General features: G+C 43.6%; 1 protein-coding gene across 4 annotated transcripts in view; it reads right to left on the bottom strand.

Moving 5' to 3' along the window:
• The window catches only part of LOC138644980 (hemoglobin subunit beta-2-like), a 214,898-nt gene that overhangs the window by 43,923 nt on the left and 150,744 nt on the right, over positions 1–20,231 (bottom strand). For all 4 annotated transcript variants that reach the window (XM_069733933.1, XM_069733935.1, XM_069733934.1 and 1 more), the window contains one exon: positions 13,834–14,053. In XM_069733933.1, the coding sequence (XP_069590034.1) occupies positions 13,834–14,053 (220 nt within the window). The remainder of the gene's footprint in view (positions 1–13,833; positions 14,054–20,231) is intronic.

Raw genomic sequence — 20,231 nt, forward strand, 5'->3', positions numbered from 1 at the left:
TAAGATCAATGCGCGGATGGCGAGATTTGTAAAAGGAAGATATGGCACCGTGGTTTGCCACCACCAGCTGGAAGGGGATAACTCTGCACTATTGAGACCGGATAGAATTCACCTCAATGACATTTGGCTCAACATATTTTTGTCCAGCTTGCAGGACGCAGTGGAACAGGCCCTAATGCTGATGGGTGGGGGTCAGAGTCCTGTGTAGGTCATACACAGAATCCTCCGTGGCAGAAGAGTAGAGAGGGGAAAAGGTTTGTAACGGCTCATTGACCGGCTTGCTTGTCGCTCGCGTTTAGGGCCTGCAGAGATGAGCACGTTGCGAAATGTAATTGCCCTTTCTCTGCAGATGTATTTAATAAACTGTGATAGACCTGTTTCAACCCATCTAGGCTTGTCGGTGTTCCATTACGGGTTTGGCAGGAGGGGGGAAGGCACTTTTTAAGACAAACGGGTCTTTGCAGTCTGAGCCCATAAGGAGGATTTGCGAATAATCTGCTCTGCTGGTATCAGATATGATAAATCCAAATCCGGACAGAAAGTACATGAGGTTTTCCTTTATTTAGTCAACACGTTTCAAAGTACTGCAGACTTCTTCATCAGGATAAAGAAAGCAGAGCTCACACCACAATGCAGTTATATTTATAGTGGCAAAAGATCATATCTTGGAGCCAAATGGACATTTGATGTGTCAAAGATTATCAGAAAAAAAAAGGATTTTACACAGGCTGGCAGTATACACTTAATAATATACAAACTACTGACATCTAAATTATATTTTCTTCTATTTCTATTTCAGCACCGACACCCGCAGCAGGACCCCCGGATACTAGTGATCAACGAATATACTCGTTACTCGAGATTTCTTGAGCATGCTTGGGGGTCCTCCGAGTATTTTCTAGTGCTCGGAGATTTAGTTTTTCTTGCCGCAGCTGAATGATTTACATCTGTTAGCCAGCATAAGTACATGTGGGGGTTGCCTGGTTGCTTGGGAATCTCCACATGTACATATGCTGGCTAACAGATGTACATCATTCAGCTGCGGCAAGAAAAACGAAATCTCCGAGCACTAAAAAATACTTGGAAGACCCCCGAGCATGCTCGAGAAATCTCGAGTAACGAGTATATTCACTCGTCACTACCGGACCCCCCGCAGTACCGCCGGGCACGGGAGACGCCCGCAGACAACCAGTAAGCAATAAGACGCATGGATTATAAGAAGCACTGCCATTTTATTAAAAAAATGTTTTCCTATTTTTCTCCTCAAAATCTGGGGTGCACCTTATAATTCGGAGCATCTTATAAAGCGAAAAATACGGTATTTAAAAAGTTAAAATGGATTTGAATTTGGGACATGAAAATGGTCTAATCTTATGTTGCACTGAACTCACAGCGCCACGTTAGATGAAGTTGATGTAAACCTGTCAGTAGGATTGTGCTAAGTAACCTACAGACACCGTTATACTGATTAAAATGATACCTTGAATGATGAAATCCGTTATGTGGTTGTTGTTTAATCTTTATTTGCAGTTTTCAGTTAATGAGATTCTCGTGCAGTAGGCGGCCTGGGGGAATTTTCATATGGTGCTCTGCTTATATATTCATCTGTATGGCTTATGACAGGCACTAATTCCTCCATGACGTGCCCCCTATTTTACATACTGAATATAATATGGTTTGAAAAAAAATTCACATATAACAGGCAAGCGGCAGTGGTGCCTGCGCTGTAGCATGATACAGAGGATAATATGCTTATTTTGGTTTTATTTACATATAGTTTTGCTTAAGAATTTTTTTCCAAACAAAATGGTGGCGGCAGCTGCGCCTGCATGGTAGTGCGGCACCCCAGGGTCCTGGTCGTCGCAGTGGTATTGCTTTCCTCTTGGGAGAGTGATGCTACGTTTGGAGGCAAAGAAGGATAACTGCATCCAGGTATCACAAACATGCAACACATTTCACACTCCAGGCCACCAGGGGGAGCTCTTGCTCCTCTTTATTAGGTCACTCCCCACATAGTTAAAACAGTTCGCCTGTAGGGAAAGTTTGCTGGCTGAGCTCAGCTCAGTTAGTTGGTCCCTGACAGGGGTGGGATCCTGTCAGTGAACGAAGGAGAAAGGACATGGAGCCGTGCATGCCCTCAGAGCTGCAGCGCCTAGAAAGAGACACACAGAAGGCAGAATGGTATTGCAGCGAGCGTGAAAGAAGTCGTAGCAAAGGAGTGGATACCAGAAGGGGACCAGCCCTACACAGGCTGCCTCCTCCTGAGGCGCAGAAGCCCGGTAGCCGGAACACCGTGGGAGTAACAACCTTTATGCCTTTCTCCAGAGACCGGCAGGACAGCTAATTTCACGTTACCTGTCCGCCCTACACCCAGGAGGCACGGTGGCAACCTTTGGAGGCCGGGGCATGCTAAAGTCCCTATAAACAGCCTATAGCCACCTGTCATACGGGTTTATCCTATAATATATGGGGGACAGAGAGAGAGACATTACATCTGTGAGAACCTTATGTGAAGCCATAGGCAGTAAGGAACTACAACACTGCAGCGCAAGGGAAGGCTACTGATTTCCACCTGGACAAGGGGACTCTGGATTTGCCTCCAAACTGGCCGGACTCTGCCTGCCCTGTGATCTGGTGCCCTGGACTGTGGATGCTGAAGTCTCCAGTAAAGGTAAAAAGACTGCAACCTTGTGTCCTCTTTCTTCTCTGCGCCTCTCACCATACCACCATCTACACACCGGGAAGCCCTGGGGACATACTTCACCTGTGGGAAGGTATACCATCAAGCTGCTATAACATCACCCCATCGGACCCCTTAAAGCAGCGTCGGTCACCCTGACCGAATACCACAGGTGGCGTCACGAACACAAACTTTATCCCTTTAAAGACCTTTCCCTTTTTCACGGACGTCCCAGGGCCACGGACCGGGTCAGCCACCGTGACAACCCCCTCTGATCCGCAGGACCCGGTACCGAGTACCCCACGGCCCCATGGGGGCACTCCAGTAGCAACTGTCATGTTCCGATAGGTATTATTGCGCAGGCACTGCTGTAATTTTGGCAGAGAAAAAAATTGGGCTTCATAGAGATGGCGCCGTTAGCGCTTGCGTAGTAGCGTCATTCCAATAGATGCTACTGCGCAGGTGCTGTTGACACTATCTTGATGGAGCCTAATTTTTTGCTTCTCTACCAAAATGGCGCATTTATCATGTTCCGATAAACGCTTCTGCGCAGGTGCCACCGGTGCCATCTTGATGAAGCGTAATTTTTATTTCTGCCAAAATGGCGCGATCTGTAATATTAACATATATTTAAAAGATTAATTATATAAAAACAGTTATTATAAAAACAGTTATAAATCGTATTTACGATTATACAGCTCTGGCAAAAATTCAGATACCACCACATCAAAACCCTGTCATGGGAAGTCCAATCTCCAGACCTGAATCCCATTGAAAACCTCTGGAATGTAACCAAGAGGATGATGGATAATAACCAGCCATCAAACAAAGAAGAACTGCTTAAATTTTTGCGCCAGAAGCAGTGTGAAAGACTGGTGGAAAGCATGCCAAGACGCATTAAAGCTATGATTAAAAATCATGGTTATTCCACAAAATATTGATTTCTGAACTCTTACTGAGTTACAACATTAGTATTGTTGTTTCTAAATGTTTATGAACTTGTTTTCTTTGCATTATTTGAGGTCTGAAAGCACTGGGTTTTTTCTAATTTTGACCATATCTCCTTTTCAGAAAAAAATTCAACATTTATTGCTTGGAAATTTGGAGACATGTTGTCAGAAGTTTATAGAATAAATGAACAATTTCCATTTACGAATCTCAACGCGTTTCTGGAGACTAAGCTCCCTTAATCATGACAGTTGTCATGATTAAGGGAGCTTAGTCTTCAGAAACGCATTGAGATTCGTACCCATATAGTTTGTGCTGAAGTTTGTATCCTCCATGTTTAAGTTTGTGAATAAAGAAAACTTTTTTCACGGATTCGGTGAAGCTGTACATTTTTTTCATTTTTATTTTAGGCATTTTATATGACCGCTATTAAATGAATGTGTTCTACACGTTTTTTTTATTTTCACTTTCTCTTTTATTATGTATCACTAGAATGGAATGGGTATCGTTTCTCCTTGTGGAGAGTGACATACCATCTCTGGCTTGTCAAGGTAAGGAGGCTTATTCGCCATGCAACGCTCCTCTGGGAAATTAAATATGCAAATTGCCTCTTCTGAGAAAAAGAGAACTTAAACTCTATAGAGCCACCTATTGGAAGTAGGAATCCTACAAGTCACAATCAACTCTTTAACGAGTCGTGCAATATGACTTAGGATTAAAGCCAAATCAGTATCTCAATTCGCAGACACGGTGTTTCGGGCTGTTGGCCCTCGTCAGTGCGAAGCATGAGAACTGTTTTGGCTAGGTGAGAGGCTCTGGACTGGGGTCTAAGGGGTATCGTTTCTCCTTGTGGAGAGTGACATACCGTTGCCGTTGCATGGCGAATAAGCCTCCTTACCTTGACAAGCCAGAGATGGTATGTCACTCTCCACAAGGAGAAACGATTCCCCTTAGACCCCAGTCCAGAGCCTCTCACCTAGCCAAAACAGTTCTCATGCTTCGCACTGATGAGGGCCAACAGCCCGAAACACCGTGTCTGCGAATTGAGATACTGATTTGGCTTTAATCCTAAGTCATATTGCACGACTCGTTAAAGAGTTGATTGTGACTTGTAGGATCGCTACTTCCAATAGGTGGCGCTATAGAGTTTAAGTCCTCTTTTTCTCAGAAGAGGCAATTTGCATATTTAATTTCCCAGAGGAGCGTTGCATGGCGAATAAGCCTCCTTACCTTGACAAGCCAGAGATGGTATGTCACTCTCCACAAGGAGAAATGATACCCCTTAGACCCCAGTCCACAGCCTCTCACCTAGCCAAAACAGTTCTCATGCTTCGCACTGACGAGGGCCAACAGCCCGAAACACCGTGTCTGCGAATTGAGATACTGATTTGGCTTTAATCCTAAGTCATATTGCACGACTCGTTAAAGAGTTGATTGTGACTTGTAGGATCGCTACTTCCAATAGGTGGCGCTATAGAGTTTAAGTCCTCTTTTTCTCTGAAGAGGCAATTTGCATAGAATGGAATGATAACATAACAACAAAAAAGAGAGAAAATAAAGACTTCTGGATATCCTGTCGCTTCACTGTTCCCACAGGTCTTGAACGGGTGTCTCTCTGTCGACGCCCTTTGGTATATGAAACAACTTCACTCTATCAAAACCTTACACTCCTTTTTTTCCCTTATGTTTTTCTTACTCTCCACAGGGTTTTTGTCAACTCACTGACATCAAGGGAATACTCCAGGGAAAGCCGGGTTCAATAAAATTCAGCAGAGAGATACTTTCCAGCTGAAAGGCTCCCTTGCTACATCATTACACAGCCAGCACTGTTTGCAGTTCACTTTGTTTAATTCATAATATAACTAGAGATGAGCAAACTTGTTCGGCAAATGTTCACCAATGTCAAATTTGGCACGAACATAGCACATTTGGTTTTCGTATTCGGTTTCACGAGCATTTTTCCTCAAAGTCGGCAAAATTCGGTCAAAGATTAGTAAATGATTGTGTTTCCACTAATGCTTTTGTTTTGACATTTGCATAGGATAGTGGTGCTGTGAGTGCGAGGGACGTGTTTTATGGAGGGAAGGTGGTGTGTGTATGTCAGAGGAGAAGCGGAGTGTTTTTTTTCTTGAACCCCTTAAGCCCCGAGGGTGGTTTGCACGTTAATGACCGGGCCAATTTTTACAATTCTGACAACTGTCCCTTTATGAGGTTATAACTCTGGAACGCTTCATCGGATCTTGGTGATTCTGACAAAGTTTTCTCGTGATATATTGTACTTCATGATAGTTGTAAAATTTCTTCGATATAACGTGCATTTATTTGTGAAAAAATGGAAATTTGGCGAAAATGTTGAAAATTTTGCAATTTTCCAACTTTGAATTTTTATGCCCTTTAATCACAGAGATATGTCACACAAAATAATTAATAAGTAACATTTCACACATGTTTACTTTACATCAGCACAATTCTGAAACCAATATTTTTTTTTGTATGGGAGTTGCAAGGGTTAAAAGTTGACCAGCAATTTCTCATTTTTACAACACAAATATTTTTTAGGCACTACATGACATTTTAAGTCATTTTGAGGGGTCTATATGATAGAAAATAACCAAGTGTGACACCATTCTAAAAACTGCACCCCTCAAGGTGCTCAAAACCACATTCAAGAAGCTTATTAACCCTTCAGGTGTTTTACAGGAATTTTTGGAATGTTGAAATAAAAATGAACATTTAACTTTTTTTCATAAACAATTTACTTCAGCTCCAATTTGTTTTATTTTACCAAGGGTAAGAGGAGAAAATGGACCCCAAAAGTTGTTGTACAATTTGTCCTAAGTACGCTGATACCCCATATGTGGGGGTAAACCACTGTTTGGGCGCATGGCAGAGCTCGGAAGGGAAGGAGCACCATTTGACATTTCAATGCAAAATTGACTGGAATTGAGATGGGACACCATGTCACGTTTGGAGAGCCCCTGATGTGCCTAAATATTGAACCCCCCCCACAAGTGACACCATTTTGGAAAGTAGACCCCCTAAGGAATTTATCTAGATGTGTGGTGAGCACTTTGACCCACCAAGTGCTTCACAGAAGTTTATAATGCAGAGCCGTAAAAATAAAAAATCATATTTTTTCACAAAAATTATCTTTTCGCCCCCAATTTTTTATTTTCCCAAGGGTAAGAGAAGAAATTGGACCCCAAAAGTTGTTGTGCAATTTACCCCTCGTTATGTGGGGGTATACGACTGTTTGGGCGCATGGCAGAGCTCGGAAGGGAAGGAGCGCCATTTTACTTTTCAATGCAAAATTGACTGGAATTGAGATGGGACACCATGTCGCGTTTGGAGAGCCCCTGATGTACCTAAACATTAAAACCCCCTACAAGTGACACCATTTTGGAAAGTAGACTCCCTAAGGAACTTATCTATATGTGTTTTGAGAGCTTTGAACCCCCAAGTGTTTCACTACAGTTTATAATGCAGAGCCGTGAAAATAAAAATTCTTTTTTTTTTCACAAAAATGATTTTTTAGCCCCCAGTTTTGAATTTTCACAAGGGTAACAGGATAAATTTGTCCTGAGTACGCTGATACCCCACATGTGGGGGGGAAGCACTGTTTGGGCGCATGGCAGAGCTCGGAAGGGAAGGAGCGCCATTTGGAATGCAGACTTAGATGGATTGGTCTGCAGGCGTCACGTTGCATTTGCAGATCCCCTGATATACCCAAACAGTAGAAACCCCGCACAAGTGACCCTATATTGGAAACTAGACCTCCCAAGGAACTTATCTAGATGTGTTGTGAGAACTTTGAACCCCCAAGTATTTCACTACAGTTTATAACGCAGAGCCGTGAAAATAATTTTTTTTTTTTTTTTCACAAAAATTATATTTTAGCCCCCAGTTTTGTATTCTAACAAGTGTAACAGGATAAATTGGACCCCAAAAGTTGTTGTACAATTTGTCCTGCGTACGCTGATACCCCATATGTGGGGAAGAACCACTGTTTGTGTGCATGGCAGAGCTCGGAAGGGAAGGAGCGCCATTTGGAATGCAGACTTAGATGGATTGGTCTGCAGGCGTCACGTTGCATTTGCAGAGCCCCTGATGTACCCAAACAGTAGAAACCCCACACAAGTGACCCTATATTGGAAACTAGACCTCCCAAGGAACTTATCTAGATGTGTTGTGAGAACTTTGAACCCCCAAGTGTTTCACTACAGTTTACAACGCAGAGCCGTGAAAATAAAAAATCGTTTTCTTCCCACAAAAATGATTTTTAGCCCCCCAAATTTTTATTTTCCCAAGGGTAACTAGAGAACTTGGACCACAAAAGTTGTTGTCCAATTTGTCCCGAGTACGCTGATACCCCATATGTGGGGGTAAACCCCTGTTTGGGCGCACGGGAGAGCTCGGAAGGGAAGGAGCACTGTTTTACTTTTTCAACGCAGAATTGGCTGGAATTGAGATCAGACGCCATGCCGCGTTTGGAGAGCCCCTGATATTCCTAAACAGTGGAAACCCCCAATTCCAACTGAATCCCTAATCCAAACATACCCCTAACCCTAATCCCAACAGTAACCCTAACCACACCCCTAACCCTGACACACCTCTAACTCTAATCCAAACCCTAATCCCAACTGTAAATGTAATCCAAACCCTAACCCTAATTTAGGCCCCAACCCTAACCCTAACTTTAGCCCCAACCCTAACCCTAATTTTAGCCCCAACCCTAACCCTTACTTTAGCCCCAACCCTAACCCTAACTTTAGCTCCAACCCTAACCCTAACTTTAGCCCCAACGTTAACCCTGACTTTAGCTCCAACCCAAGCCCCAACCATAGCCCTAGCCCTAACCCTAACCCTAGCCATAACCCTAGCCCTAACCCTAGCCCTAACCCTAGCCCTAACCCTAACCCTAGCCCTAATCCTAGCCCTAACCCTAGCCCTAACCCTAACGGGAAAATGGAAATAAATACATTTTTTTAAATTTTATTATTTTTCCCTAACTAAGGGGGTGATGAAGGGGGGTTTGATTTACTTTTATAGCGTTTTTTATACCGGATTTTTATGATTGGCAGCTGTCACACACTAAAAGACGCTTTTTATAGCAAAAAATTGTTTTTGCGTCTGCACATTTTGAGAGCTATAATTTTTCCATATTTTGGTCCACAAAGTCATGTGAGGTCTTGTTTTTTGCGGGACGAGTTGACGTTTTTATTGGTAACATTTCTGGGCACATGACATTTTTTTATCGCTTTTTATTCCGATTTTTGTGAAGTAGAATGACCAAAAACCAGCTATTCATGAATTTCTTTTGGGGGAGGCGTTTATACCGTTCCGCGTTTGGTAAAATTAATGAAGCAGTTTTATTCTTCGGGTCAGTACGATTACAGCGATACCTCATTTATATAATTTTTTTTATGTTTTGGAGCTTTTATACGATAAAAGCTATTTTATAGAAAAAATAATTATTTTGGCATCGCTTTATTCTGAGGACTATAACTTTTTTATTTTTTTGGTTATGATGCTATATGGCAGCTCGTATTTTGCGGGACAAGATGATGTTTTCAGAGGTACCATGGTCATTTATATCTGTCTTTTTGATCGCGTGTTATTCCACTTTTTGTTCAGCGTTATGATAATAAAGCGTTATTTTTTGGCTCGTTTTTTTTTTTTTCTTACGGTGTTTACTGAAGGGGTTAACTAGTGGGCCAGTTTTATAGGTTGGGTCGTTACGGACGCGGCGATACTAAATATGTGTACTTTTATTGTTTTTTTGATTTTTTTTTAGATAAAGAAATGTATTTATGGGAATAATATTTTTTTTTTTCTTCTTTATTTAGGAAATTTTTTTTTTTTTTTTTTTTTACACGTGTGGAAATTTTTTTTTTTTACTTTTCCACTTTGTCCCAGGGGGGGACATCACAGATCACCGATCTGACAGTGTGCACAGCACTCTGTCAGATCGGTGATCTGACATACAGCCGGGCAGGATTAGAGCTGCAGCTGCAGCCTGATCCTGACCCGGAAGTGCTCCCTGCAGGACCCGGATGCAGCCCGGCGGCCATTTTGGATCCGGGGACTGCAGGGAGAAGACGCTCGGTACACGGTGAGTACATCACCGTGTACCGATCGTCTCAGGGAAGCCCGCAGGGAGCCCCCTCCCTGCACGATGCTTCCCTGCACCGCCGGCACACCGCGATCATCTTTGATCGCGGTGTGCCGGGGGTTAATGTGCCGGGAGCGGTCCGTGACCGCTCCTGGCACATAGTGCCGGATGTCAGCTGCGATAGGCAGCTGACACCCGGCCGCGATCGGCCGCGCTCCCCCCGTGAGCGCGGCCGATCGCATATGACGTACTATCCCGTCACTGGGAATTAAGTCCCAGGTCACCTGGACGGGATAGTATGTCATATGGGATTAAGGGGTTAATAATACCCTCTACCCATCCAGGTACCTGCTTTGTAAGGGTGCCCACACATGAAATAATTGGTCTTCCTGGGTTTCCAGATTTGTGGATTTTGGGAAGCATGTAGAATGTCCCTGTTCTTGGACTTTCTGGTATCAGGTCATTGGTTCTTATGGATTTGTCGGGCAGACAAGATACCAACTTGTTTAGTTCCTTGTAATAATCCTGTGTAGGATCCGACTCCAATTTTTTGTAGTAGTGTGTGTCCGTAAGTTGTCTGTTTGCTTCCCTCATATAGTCTGATGTGTTCATCATGACTATTGCACCACCCTTGTCAGCGGGTTTGATGATGATTTCTTTGTTGGTTTTCAGAGACTGTATGGCCTTTCTCTCCTGGGCACTGATGTTGGATGCTTGTCTCTTGTTAGTATCTATGATGGTGGACTTTATCAAATGTCTGAAGGAGTCTATATAGTTATCCAAATGAAGGTTGCGTCCAGGTGGAGGTGTCCAGACTGACCTCTTCTTTGTTGTTAGGATCCCTTTTCCTTCAGTCCAGGTGGGTTCTGAATCTTCTGTATCATTGAAATATTCCCTCAGACGCAGTCTCCTGAAAAAATGTTCCATATCACTGCAGAGTTCAGTTTTATCCAGGGCCTTAGTAGGACAAAATGAGAGTCCTCTGGAAAGCACGGCCAGCTCCACTTTGTTGGGTTTATAATCTGAGCGATTAATGACACAGTTATTTGTGCCTGGAATGGAGTGGTTGTCCAAGTTGTTAGGTTTTGGCTTTGTTTTGTATCTGTTTGCATAGAGTCCTGAATTGAGGCGCAATCTGTGCAGTTTCTTTTCCTTGTTATGAATTAGATGGGTCCGTAGTTTGTTGTAGTATTGTTGTAATTTTTGCTCTGTGTCTTCTGTAAGTGTCTTCCTCAGGGTTTCAAATTGCCCTTAGACTTTACTCTTTATGCTGTAGCAGACATGCAAAAGATGATTCCTTAATCTCTCAGAAGTCATGTGACACAGGTTCTGTGCATAGTGGGTATTGTAGGTATGAAGAATTGGGTTTGTAATCCAGAGTCCTTTGGGAATTAGATTCTCCTTTTTGCATTTAGATAGGAAAAAAATGTCGCTGTCCATTTGTGTACGTTTCTTCAGAAGTGGTTTTAGTTCCATAAAGATGCGGTACATTCTGGTATCCTCCATTTTGATACAGGAAAGCAATTTATCTTGGTACCGTGTTAGCCAGTAGATAGAAAAATATTTAGAATTGAGAGTTCTCAGTGGTTGATACCTTTTAATGGCTAACTGAAAAGATGGTAACAAATTGCAAGCTTTCGAGACTACATACGTCTCTTCATCAGGCAAAGACTAAAACAAATTCTGAAGAATCACATATTTATGCACAACATAGTATAGAAAAAAAAAAAAAAAAGAGAAAAACCATGGAAAAGCCAGGTGACATGAAGCAGAATTACCATGGGTGATAAACAGTTACGTCCATAAATATTGGGCCAATTCTTAGATAAGGATTGTTTTATTGTCCTGTGATTAGGGTCTCTGTTGTGATGACCCCACATGGTCTGAGGGGCAAGTTCCTTAGTTGATGTAAAAAGACATAAATCCGTGTGACACATTCATTCCTGCAGTGTGAGTGTCAAAGGTTGTCATCAGTTTATATTCCCAGACTCTTCTGTCTTTCTGCGATTTGAAGTTACTTTTTAGCACAAGTAATTTCATGTCCATAATGTTATGATTTGGGAGACAGAAATGTATTGCCACAGGTATATCCATTCTTTTTCTCTTATTGTATGGCGATGAGAGTTCATCCTTGTTCTCAGTTTCTGTGAGTAGTTTCACACATTTTATAGACCAGCCTGTGCATCAGCAGAACAGAGTACAAATCTGACACGTTGTGATCGAGTAGAGAGGATGGTGCAGGAGTTTTTCGAGCTGAATATCAATGCCATCAAGAGAGGTTTGGACCCTTTTGAATTTTGTTCTTTAAAAATGGAAGAGTGGCCTGAGTTCACATGTCACACCTTGGATGTGTTGTTATGGCACACAGACAGCATTTTCTCAGAATGTGTCTTCAGCACTGCTGGTGGTGTGCTGAAGCATAAGCTTATTCAGCTGTCCCCTAAATGTGTAGACCGCCTAACTTACATCAAGATGAATAAGTTTGGATCTCCAATGTCTTTTGCACTCCAGTCGCAGACTGGGCAGACTAGGTGACGGTGTAGTTTTTAGTGTGCTGCATTGATCTCCCATTATTGCAGTCGGAGATACCTCTGTCATGGCTCCTGTGCCTGCTGTTGCTCCTGCTGCTGATGTTACAAGCAATTTTTTTAAAAGTTGGGTCTTCATCTGGTGGGTTGCCTGTAGTGGAAGGGGTATCAGAGCCCCATTATACTATTTCCACTCTGGGGAAGCTGATGCCACTTTAGTGGTGTGTGGCAATCATTTTTTGAATTGTGGAGATTCCAAGTTGGGTCTCCTACATGTATTGCCTGTAGTAGTAGGGCTCCAAGACCAGCAGGCCTGTACTTACTTTCAGTCAACTACCTGTGTTACTATGCTTAAATGTTTCTAACATTTGTGGTCTACGAAGCTGATATTTGTGCCAACTGAGTGTGGCTGAGCAAAAAAAGCAGTTTGAGCTGTTGCATGAGGAATCAGGGCTCCCAGCACGTCAGGCACTTTGTCTTAATTTAAACTTAAATTCGAGGCTCTAAATGCTGGCCCACACTCTGATACCTCATGCATGGCCCATGGATAACTGCTGCTGTGCCATTCTAAAATTTCTACTGTGGGTCAATTGATGCTACTTTTCCTGGTGTTTGCCCCTAATTTTTGGAACTATTTGTACTCCAATTCGGGTCTCCTTCATGTGTGTTGCCTGAATTTGGCAGGGCTCTCAGAGTACCAGGGCTACACCTGTCACTCAGCCACCTGTTACTGATCAATGTTTACATTAGAAATGCTGGTCCAAGCCCTGACCCATGAATCTCTCCTGTGCAATTATATTTTTTGTACTGTGGATCAATTGATGTCACTTTTCTTGGTGTCTAGCCCTAGTTTGAGCTGTTTTGGCAGCAATTGCCCCCCCACACACCCCCCTGAAGGTGTTGTCTCTGTGTTTGGTTTTGCCTCCCATTAAATTCAATGGGTTTCGGATAAGTCTGGCAAACTGTTTATCGAACATCGGTACGTTCGCTAAATCTGAACCAAACCGAAGCTTAAATGGTACGCTAATCTCTAATCTTATCCAATATCTTCTGGGTATGGGGCGGGTGCGGGTTCAGCCTCTGTACACCTGCTCCCAACTTGCGCAATGCATACATTGAAGACATCTGGAAGGGGTAAGTAAAATTGCATGAATCAATCACAAGTCTGTTTCTGTATATGTCCAGATACAAAGTGCTGTGGAGGTGGGATCAGATGATAAGTCTAGATTCTGAGGTAAATTTAGGAAGGGGGAACAAAGAACAAATAGGTTGGTAAAGTGATGTTATAGGCCTGTCTAAAGAGATGTATTTATTCCCCAAATATTTCACTAAATGAGATAAAATAACAAGTGATCATCTAGCTGGTTAATGATGAATGATAAAAGCAGTGGAGATACCTTATGGAACAGTACTAGTACGTTTGGTGGCTTCAATAGAGTATATCCAACACCGGATATTTAAAATTACACGTTACTATAGTGACATGCAGTTATAAATGTCATAAACAAGTATTTATTTGCATGGGAAACTTAACATTAATCTCTATATAAATACATAATTTATACCTTAGACAACTTTGGGTCCACACTGAGCGAGGCAGGGGTCTTGCTTAGGTCAGCGAGATGATGTTCAGTATCACCCAAATGCGGAATGGCATTGCCAATAACTTTGAGAAATTCTTTGCTATTATCTTGAACTTTGGCATTGTCATTGGTAGCTGTTGAACTTGAACTGTTTCCCAATTCTTTAAAGACTCTATATACCATGGGGAATACGATCAGCAGCCTAAGGTAAAAAATATAACTTATTATAAATTAAATCTATCAGCAGTTTTGAAAACACTAAACTGCTCAGCCTCTAAGTAGACCATGAACAAGTTTAATAAAACCTATGTTTCTGATCAAAACTTGCAATATGCCAAATGAGTTCGCAAATGTCAAATGGTTGTTCCTCAACCAGAAGCAGGCTCGGACTGGGCCACCGGAGAACTGGAGGATTCTCCGGTGGGCCCAGGCATTGACACCTGCTGGCATACAGTGTCAGCAGCTGCCTAGGGCCCCCGCTGCTCCAGGGGCCCCAGCCAGTGGCGTGTAGTGGCGTGTCCCCGGTGCCAGCGGAGCAGCAGGGGTTGACAGGAAGCCGAAGCCTGTTCCCGCTGCTAAGGTGAAATAAATATTCATGCTTCCCCACGCCCATATGGGTGTGGAGAGGCGTGACTTCACTTTAATAGCGGGCTGTATTTGGCGCATGCTGCAGCTAACACTGGCTGCTATCAGGGCCCCCGCTCCCCCAGGAGCCTCCAGCCCACGCGGCCACTAAGGGGCTGTAAGCAATAGGGATGCGGTGCCAGCGCCAACCCCAGTGCGCATTAATGGAGGAGAGAGCGTCAGATGACCCTCTCTCTCCCATCATTCCTCTCGCCTCTGACACACAGCGGGTGCGCGATGATGTCACTTCATCACATACCTGCTGTGTGCGAGGTCGACTGCAGTGCAGATCCTGACATTGGAGTGGAGGTGCCGCGGAATCAGCGTGGGAGCGAGGAGGAGAGGTGAGCATTGTTTATATATATATATATATATATATATATATATATATATATATATATATATATATATATATATATTAGTGAGTCCTGGGGCAGCATTATTCCCTATGGGGGAGCTACATTATACCGGTTACGCTCACGCCCTGACTGGGTGGCGTGAGTGAGGGGATTGTGGCCCCACTGTGCCGCAAACCAGACTACCCTGGAAGGAGCGTGACTAAGCAGCCTCTGAAGGTGAGGTCAGGCTTATGCGGCAGGTAGCTCCCAGGTACCACTCCAGGGCGGTGTCTGGCTGTGGCAGCTGATCCCACTGAGGGACTGAACATTAATAACAAGTGCAGGCAAGCACGGCTGGTACTCTGGCAGGCGGTCATGGCTGGTACTCTGGCAGGCAGGCGGGCATGGCTGGTAATCTGGCAGGCGGGCATGGCTGGCACTCTGGCAGGCAGGCGGGCACGGCTGGCAGGCGGGCATGGTGGGCCCGGCTGGCACTCTGGCAGGCAATCACAGCTGGCATTCTGGCAGGCGGGCACTCTAGACAGGCAGGCGGGCACAGATAGCGGGACTGGAACTGGTTCGGGTAGGATGGGAACATAGGCGGGTACGTGTGGGATAAGGGAACAGGTAAGGACCAAATCAGACTAGAGGCATAAAGGAACAGGGAAGAACTAGACAGGAGGGACAAGGACAAACAGGGCCTGGAGCGGGAGCAGAGCAAAGCAGCATGATGCGGAGAGCAGGACAGAGCCGCAGGAGGCGAGACGGGAGTAGAGCAGAACCTCAGGAGGAGAAGCACGAGCAGAAACTCAGAAGGCAGAGCAATAGCAGAACCACAGGAGGCGGAGCACAGAGCAGAACCACAGAAGGCAGAGCAAAGAGCAGAGCCGAAGGAGGCAGAGCAAAGAGCAGAACTGCAGGAGGCGGAGCAAAGAGCAGAGCTGCAGGAGGCAGAACAAAGAGGAGGAGTGAACACAAGGAAACTCAGCGGAATAGGAAAGGCTACAGACAGGGATACAAACAGACACAGGTATAGGACTAAGTTCAGACAAGGTCAGGAATGGGACAAGGGACAGAAACAAGGACTCAGACCAGGGTACGAAGCTCCTCTAGTTGGCTGACACAAGAGACAAAGCAAACAGGACCTGGCAACTTAGCAGTCAGACACTAACTGAGTTAATACGTTGCTCAGGCATCCCCCTAGGGGTGGGGAAGCCTTAAGTACCTGAGGCCTCTTGGCAATTGGTTGAGGACACCTTAGGAAGGTGCACACAGTCTGTATAAGAAACAGGAAGTTGCTGGGGCCGCTGCCCTAAGCATATAGCCAGGAAGTATGCAGCAAGCAGGGACATGAGGCCCAGAGCATGGAGGCGGCAGAGGACAGAAGTCGTAGCATGGCCCAGAGTGGTGAGTAAGATGATGTATCTGCCTGATGGGAGATGGAAAGCCACGTAGTGAAGCCGGCAGGGATGTTACAGTACCCTATGGGGGCAGCATTATACTCTATGGGTGAGCTGCATTGTACCCTATGAGGAACAGCATTATTCTCTATGGGGGGAGCTACATTATATTCTATGGGGGACAGCATTATTCCCTAAGGGGGAGCTGCATTATACCTTATGGGAGATCTGCATTGTACCCTATGAGGGGGCACCATTATTCCCTATGGGGGAAGTTGCATTATACCCTATGGGGGAGCTGCATTATACCCTATGAGGGGAGCTGCATTATACCCAATGAGGGGGGGCAACATTATACCCTAAGAGGGGGGCAGCATGAGGCCCTATAAGGGGGCTGCATTATACTCTGAGGGGGCTACATTATATTCTGTGGGGGGCTGCATTATACTGTATAAGGGGAGCTGCATTGTATTCTATGGAGGAGCTGCTTTATATTCTCAGGAGGCTACATTATATTCTAGGGAGGTGCTGTAGTATACTATATGAAGGGGGCTACATTACACCCTATGAGGTGGCTACATTATATTCTAAGGGGGGGCTACATTATATGTTATGAGGGGGTTGCATTATACTCTGTGAGGCTGGTTACATTATATTCTACGGGGGCTACATTATATTCTATGGGGGCTGCATTATATTCTATGAGGGGGCTGCATTATACTATATGAGGCCTGCATTATATTCTGTGAGGGGGCTATATTATACTATATGAGGGACTACTTTATATACTATGAAGGGGCTGCATTGTACCCTATGAGGGTACTACTTTATATTCTATGAGGGGGTTACTTTATATTCTATGAGGGGGGCTACCCCCAACCCCTGCTACATAATTAAGACGTGTACTACCTTATATTATATCATGATATTAGCGTGTTTTACCGCACAATTGGTGGTCTTGTATCTATTTCTATGTAGCTACATAGTGAGCTCCAAGAATGATTTTCTCTGGTGGGCCCAAGGTGCTCCAGTCCGACGCTGACCAGAAGTGTCTATTTTTTGGCTCCACAAACCTTCCCTTCTGCATAAATGACAACTCAAAAGGTCTTATGGTGTTAGGGACTTTCTTGTGCTGAACAGGCTGATGGAGCAGTTCTGCTATCAGGGACCTTGCCAGTTCCCTGGAGGTTTTGCCTCACTGGTACAATGGAACTCGTTTTTATTGGAAATAATATCCATGTGACCCTTATGGGTCTTTATGGTGCTCTTAATATATTTCTAACTATATTTTGTCCATGATTATTATTATTATTATTATTCATGTTCCTTTATATTTAACTGTTGCATGATATCATTTCATAATGCTATTAGGTTCGTGGATATAGCCCTATTTTTCTATTGCACCTGCTTTTTCCCAAGCTCTTGCCCATGCACTCTGAGTTGCTCCGGCTTTCACTGGGCTACGATTCCATATCCAGGCTGTACAAAGTTCGGACCGCTGATTTGCGAGACACGACCACGCATGGGCATCCTCCTGGCCCCTCTATGCTATTGCGCCTGCGCGCATACCAGTCTCTTGTTCTATATGCATGGAGCCACCCCGGCTCTCTTTGGACACTGGTCCTCTGCACAGTCGCTAACTCGGGCAGCACGTTATGGTCAGCTGGTCATGCTGCATATACCCCAACACGGACCTGGTGCTCCTTCCATTGGCAACGCGATACGCTTCAATAACCTTTTATTCCTAATGATCTGCTCATTGATATGCCTATATACAGTTTGATAAACCAAAAAACTGGCCTAATGAAGGCACTTCCAATTAAGCAAATCCTACACAAAACCACGGAAGTAATGCCACAGTAGAAGATTTAAAATGTCATTTTATTACATATATGCGAACATTACAGAAATTAACAAAAAGGAAGGGGGGGAAAAAAACAACACAAAATAGCCGCAATACCAAAAATATAATGCACTTCAAAGTGCTAAAGGGGATGTTTAGAAAATTAATATCCCATGCTACTCTTACTCACTCCAGCAGTCACAGTGTAAGTTCCAAATATAGATTAAATAAATAATATAAAATCATAATGAATATAAATCATATATCAAAGTGAAACAAAACACTGAGCTGCAGCCTATATCATGACACTATTGCACTATACAAAAAGTCCTAATGTATACAAAAATATATATTTTTTGTTATTTTAAGGACACAAAAAAAATTTTTTTTAATACATAATTAGTAAAGTGCAAAGTGCTTAGTATAAAAAGGATTTTTTTATATTGGAAAAGATTTTCAAATAAATGTCCTTAATACTGAGATAGCAAAGAAAAGTGCCATATGCCAGAAACTATATAGCAGCTAAATAGTAATTGCAAAAAAGTGCATAGTGCTATCCAAAGTGCCATGTGCCAAGACACAGTAGCAGCCAAATGATAAGGGCAAAAGTGCACCGTGCAGACAGGAGTTAAAGAGAGCTAAATATAAGAGTAATACATGACCTGTTTGGGCGGCTCAAAAACCCGCAGAACCCGACGCGCGTTTCGCGTATAGCTTCTTCGTTGGGGAAAGTGAATATGAGCAGGGAATACAAAGGGGTCCTTATATATACCTCGGAGATCAGTGGTGGCAGCGGCATGTGTGCGGCGCTTCCGTTACCAAGAACCGGATGTGAAGCCCACACAGATCGGCGTCCCACGTCACATGCGCGCGCCCCTCCTCCCGACGCGTCAGAGAGGGAGGCGCAGCACACGCGACAAGCACAGACGCGTTGCCATGGGGACGCACAAGCCGGAGATGTGGAAGCGCACGCCGCTGTAGGAGAACAAAGTCAGGCCGTAAATATCTTAATACCTGCGCCAGAAGATGGGGAATCAGTGTCACAGTGAGCAGAAGAGCTACTAAATATAACTGGTAGCAATAAAAAACAAGTGTCGAAGTGTGTGAGAGTAACTCCCATCAAGGACAAAAAAGGGGAGAAGCTGAATAACGCAAATACAATATAATAAACAATGATGTGGGAAAGTGAATCCCAATATTATAAAAATAGGACGCAAAAATAATAATAATAACAGACGTCCAGAAAAAACAGTGACAAAAATTACGTATGCATAAACCCTCCAACCCACCCAAGGGAAAGGGAGGAAAGAGGGAAAACATAATATAATTAAGAATGTCAATAATAAAAAACAGTGTAATATTAGCAATGTAATGCAAAAGATGCAATATTAAATATATATTTTTTCATGTTGCTTGACAAGAATCCTCATCAACATTCCGAAGGATCTCCCACGATGTTATCCATAATCTTCTGCCAGAACGAATTACCACATGCCACGAAGAACCAACCAGGACCTTCCGACTAACCATCATGACAGTCATCCTCAAAGGTATGTATAAGAAACATAACTGAAAAAAACTAAGAAAAATGACAAATGTAAGAATAAAAACATTAAAATAAGGACACACTACATTAAAAAAACGTATCTAAACTAAAGAAAAGAGGAAAAACTAAGGATCTCATTAAGCCCATGTGGGTAAACAGAGTTTACCCTAGAGATCCATCTCGCTTCTAGCTGAGCTAAATTCCTACGCCAATTACCACCCCTCTGATCAACATAGACCTTGTCAATGCCAATTACCTTCAGAAGTTTTGCATTGCATTCATGTTCCAACCTAAAATGTCTAGGTACAGGTTTCAAAGAGGAAATGTCCTCAATATCCTTGGAATTCATGATGTCTCTGTAATGTTCCCTTACACGTATCTTCAAGGGTCTTGATGTTAGGCCTATATAAATCTTCTTACAGGGACAGGTGGCATAGTATACCACCCCAAAGCTGTTACAAGAAATATGTTGGGTAATTGCAAAAGTATGATTACCATCACTGGATAAAAACTCATTGGCTCGTAACATATTCGGACATGCTATGCAATCGTTACAAGGAAAAAATCCCCACTTGGGGCCTTTAGAGCCAAAAACTCTTTCTGGGGTTTGTCCTGAGTGGTAGCTATGA

Source organism: Ranitomeya imitator, chromosome 7, assembly GCF_032444005.1.
Source record: "Ranitomeya imitator isolate aRanImi1 chromosome 7, aRanImi1.pri, whole genome shotgun sequence".
NCBI classification, from domain to species: Eukaryota; Metazoa; Chordata; class Amphibia; order Anura; family Dendrobatidae; genus Ranitomeya; species Ranitomeya imitator.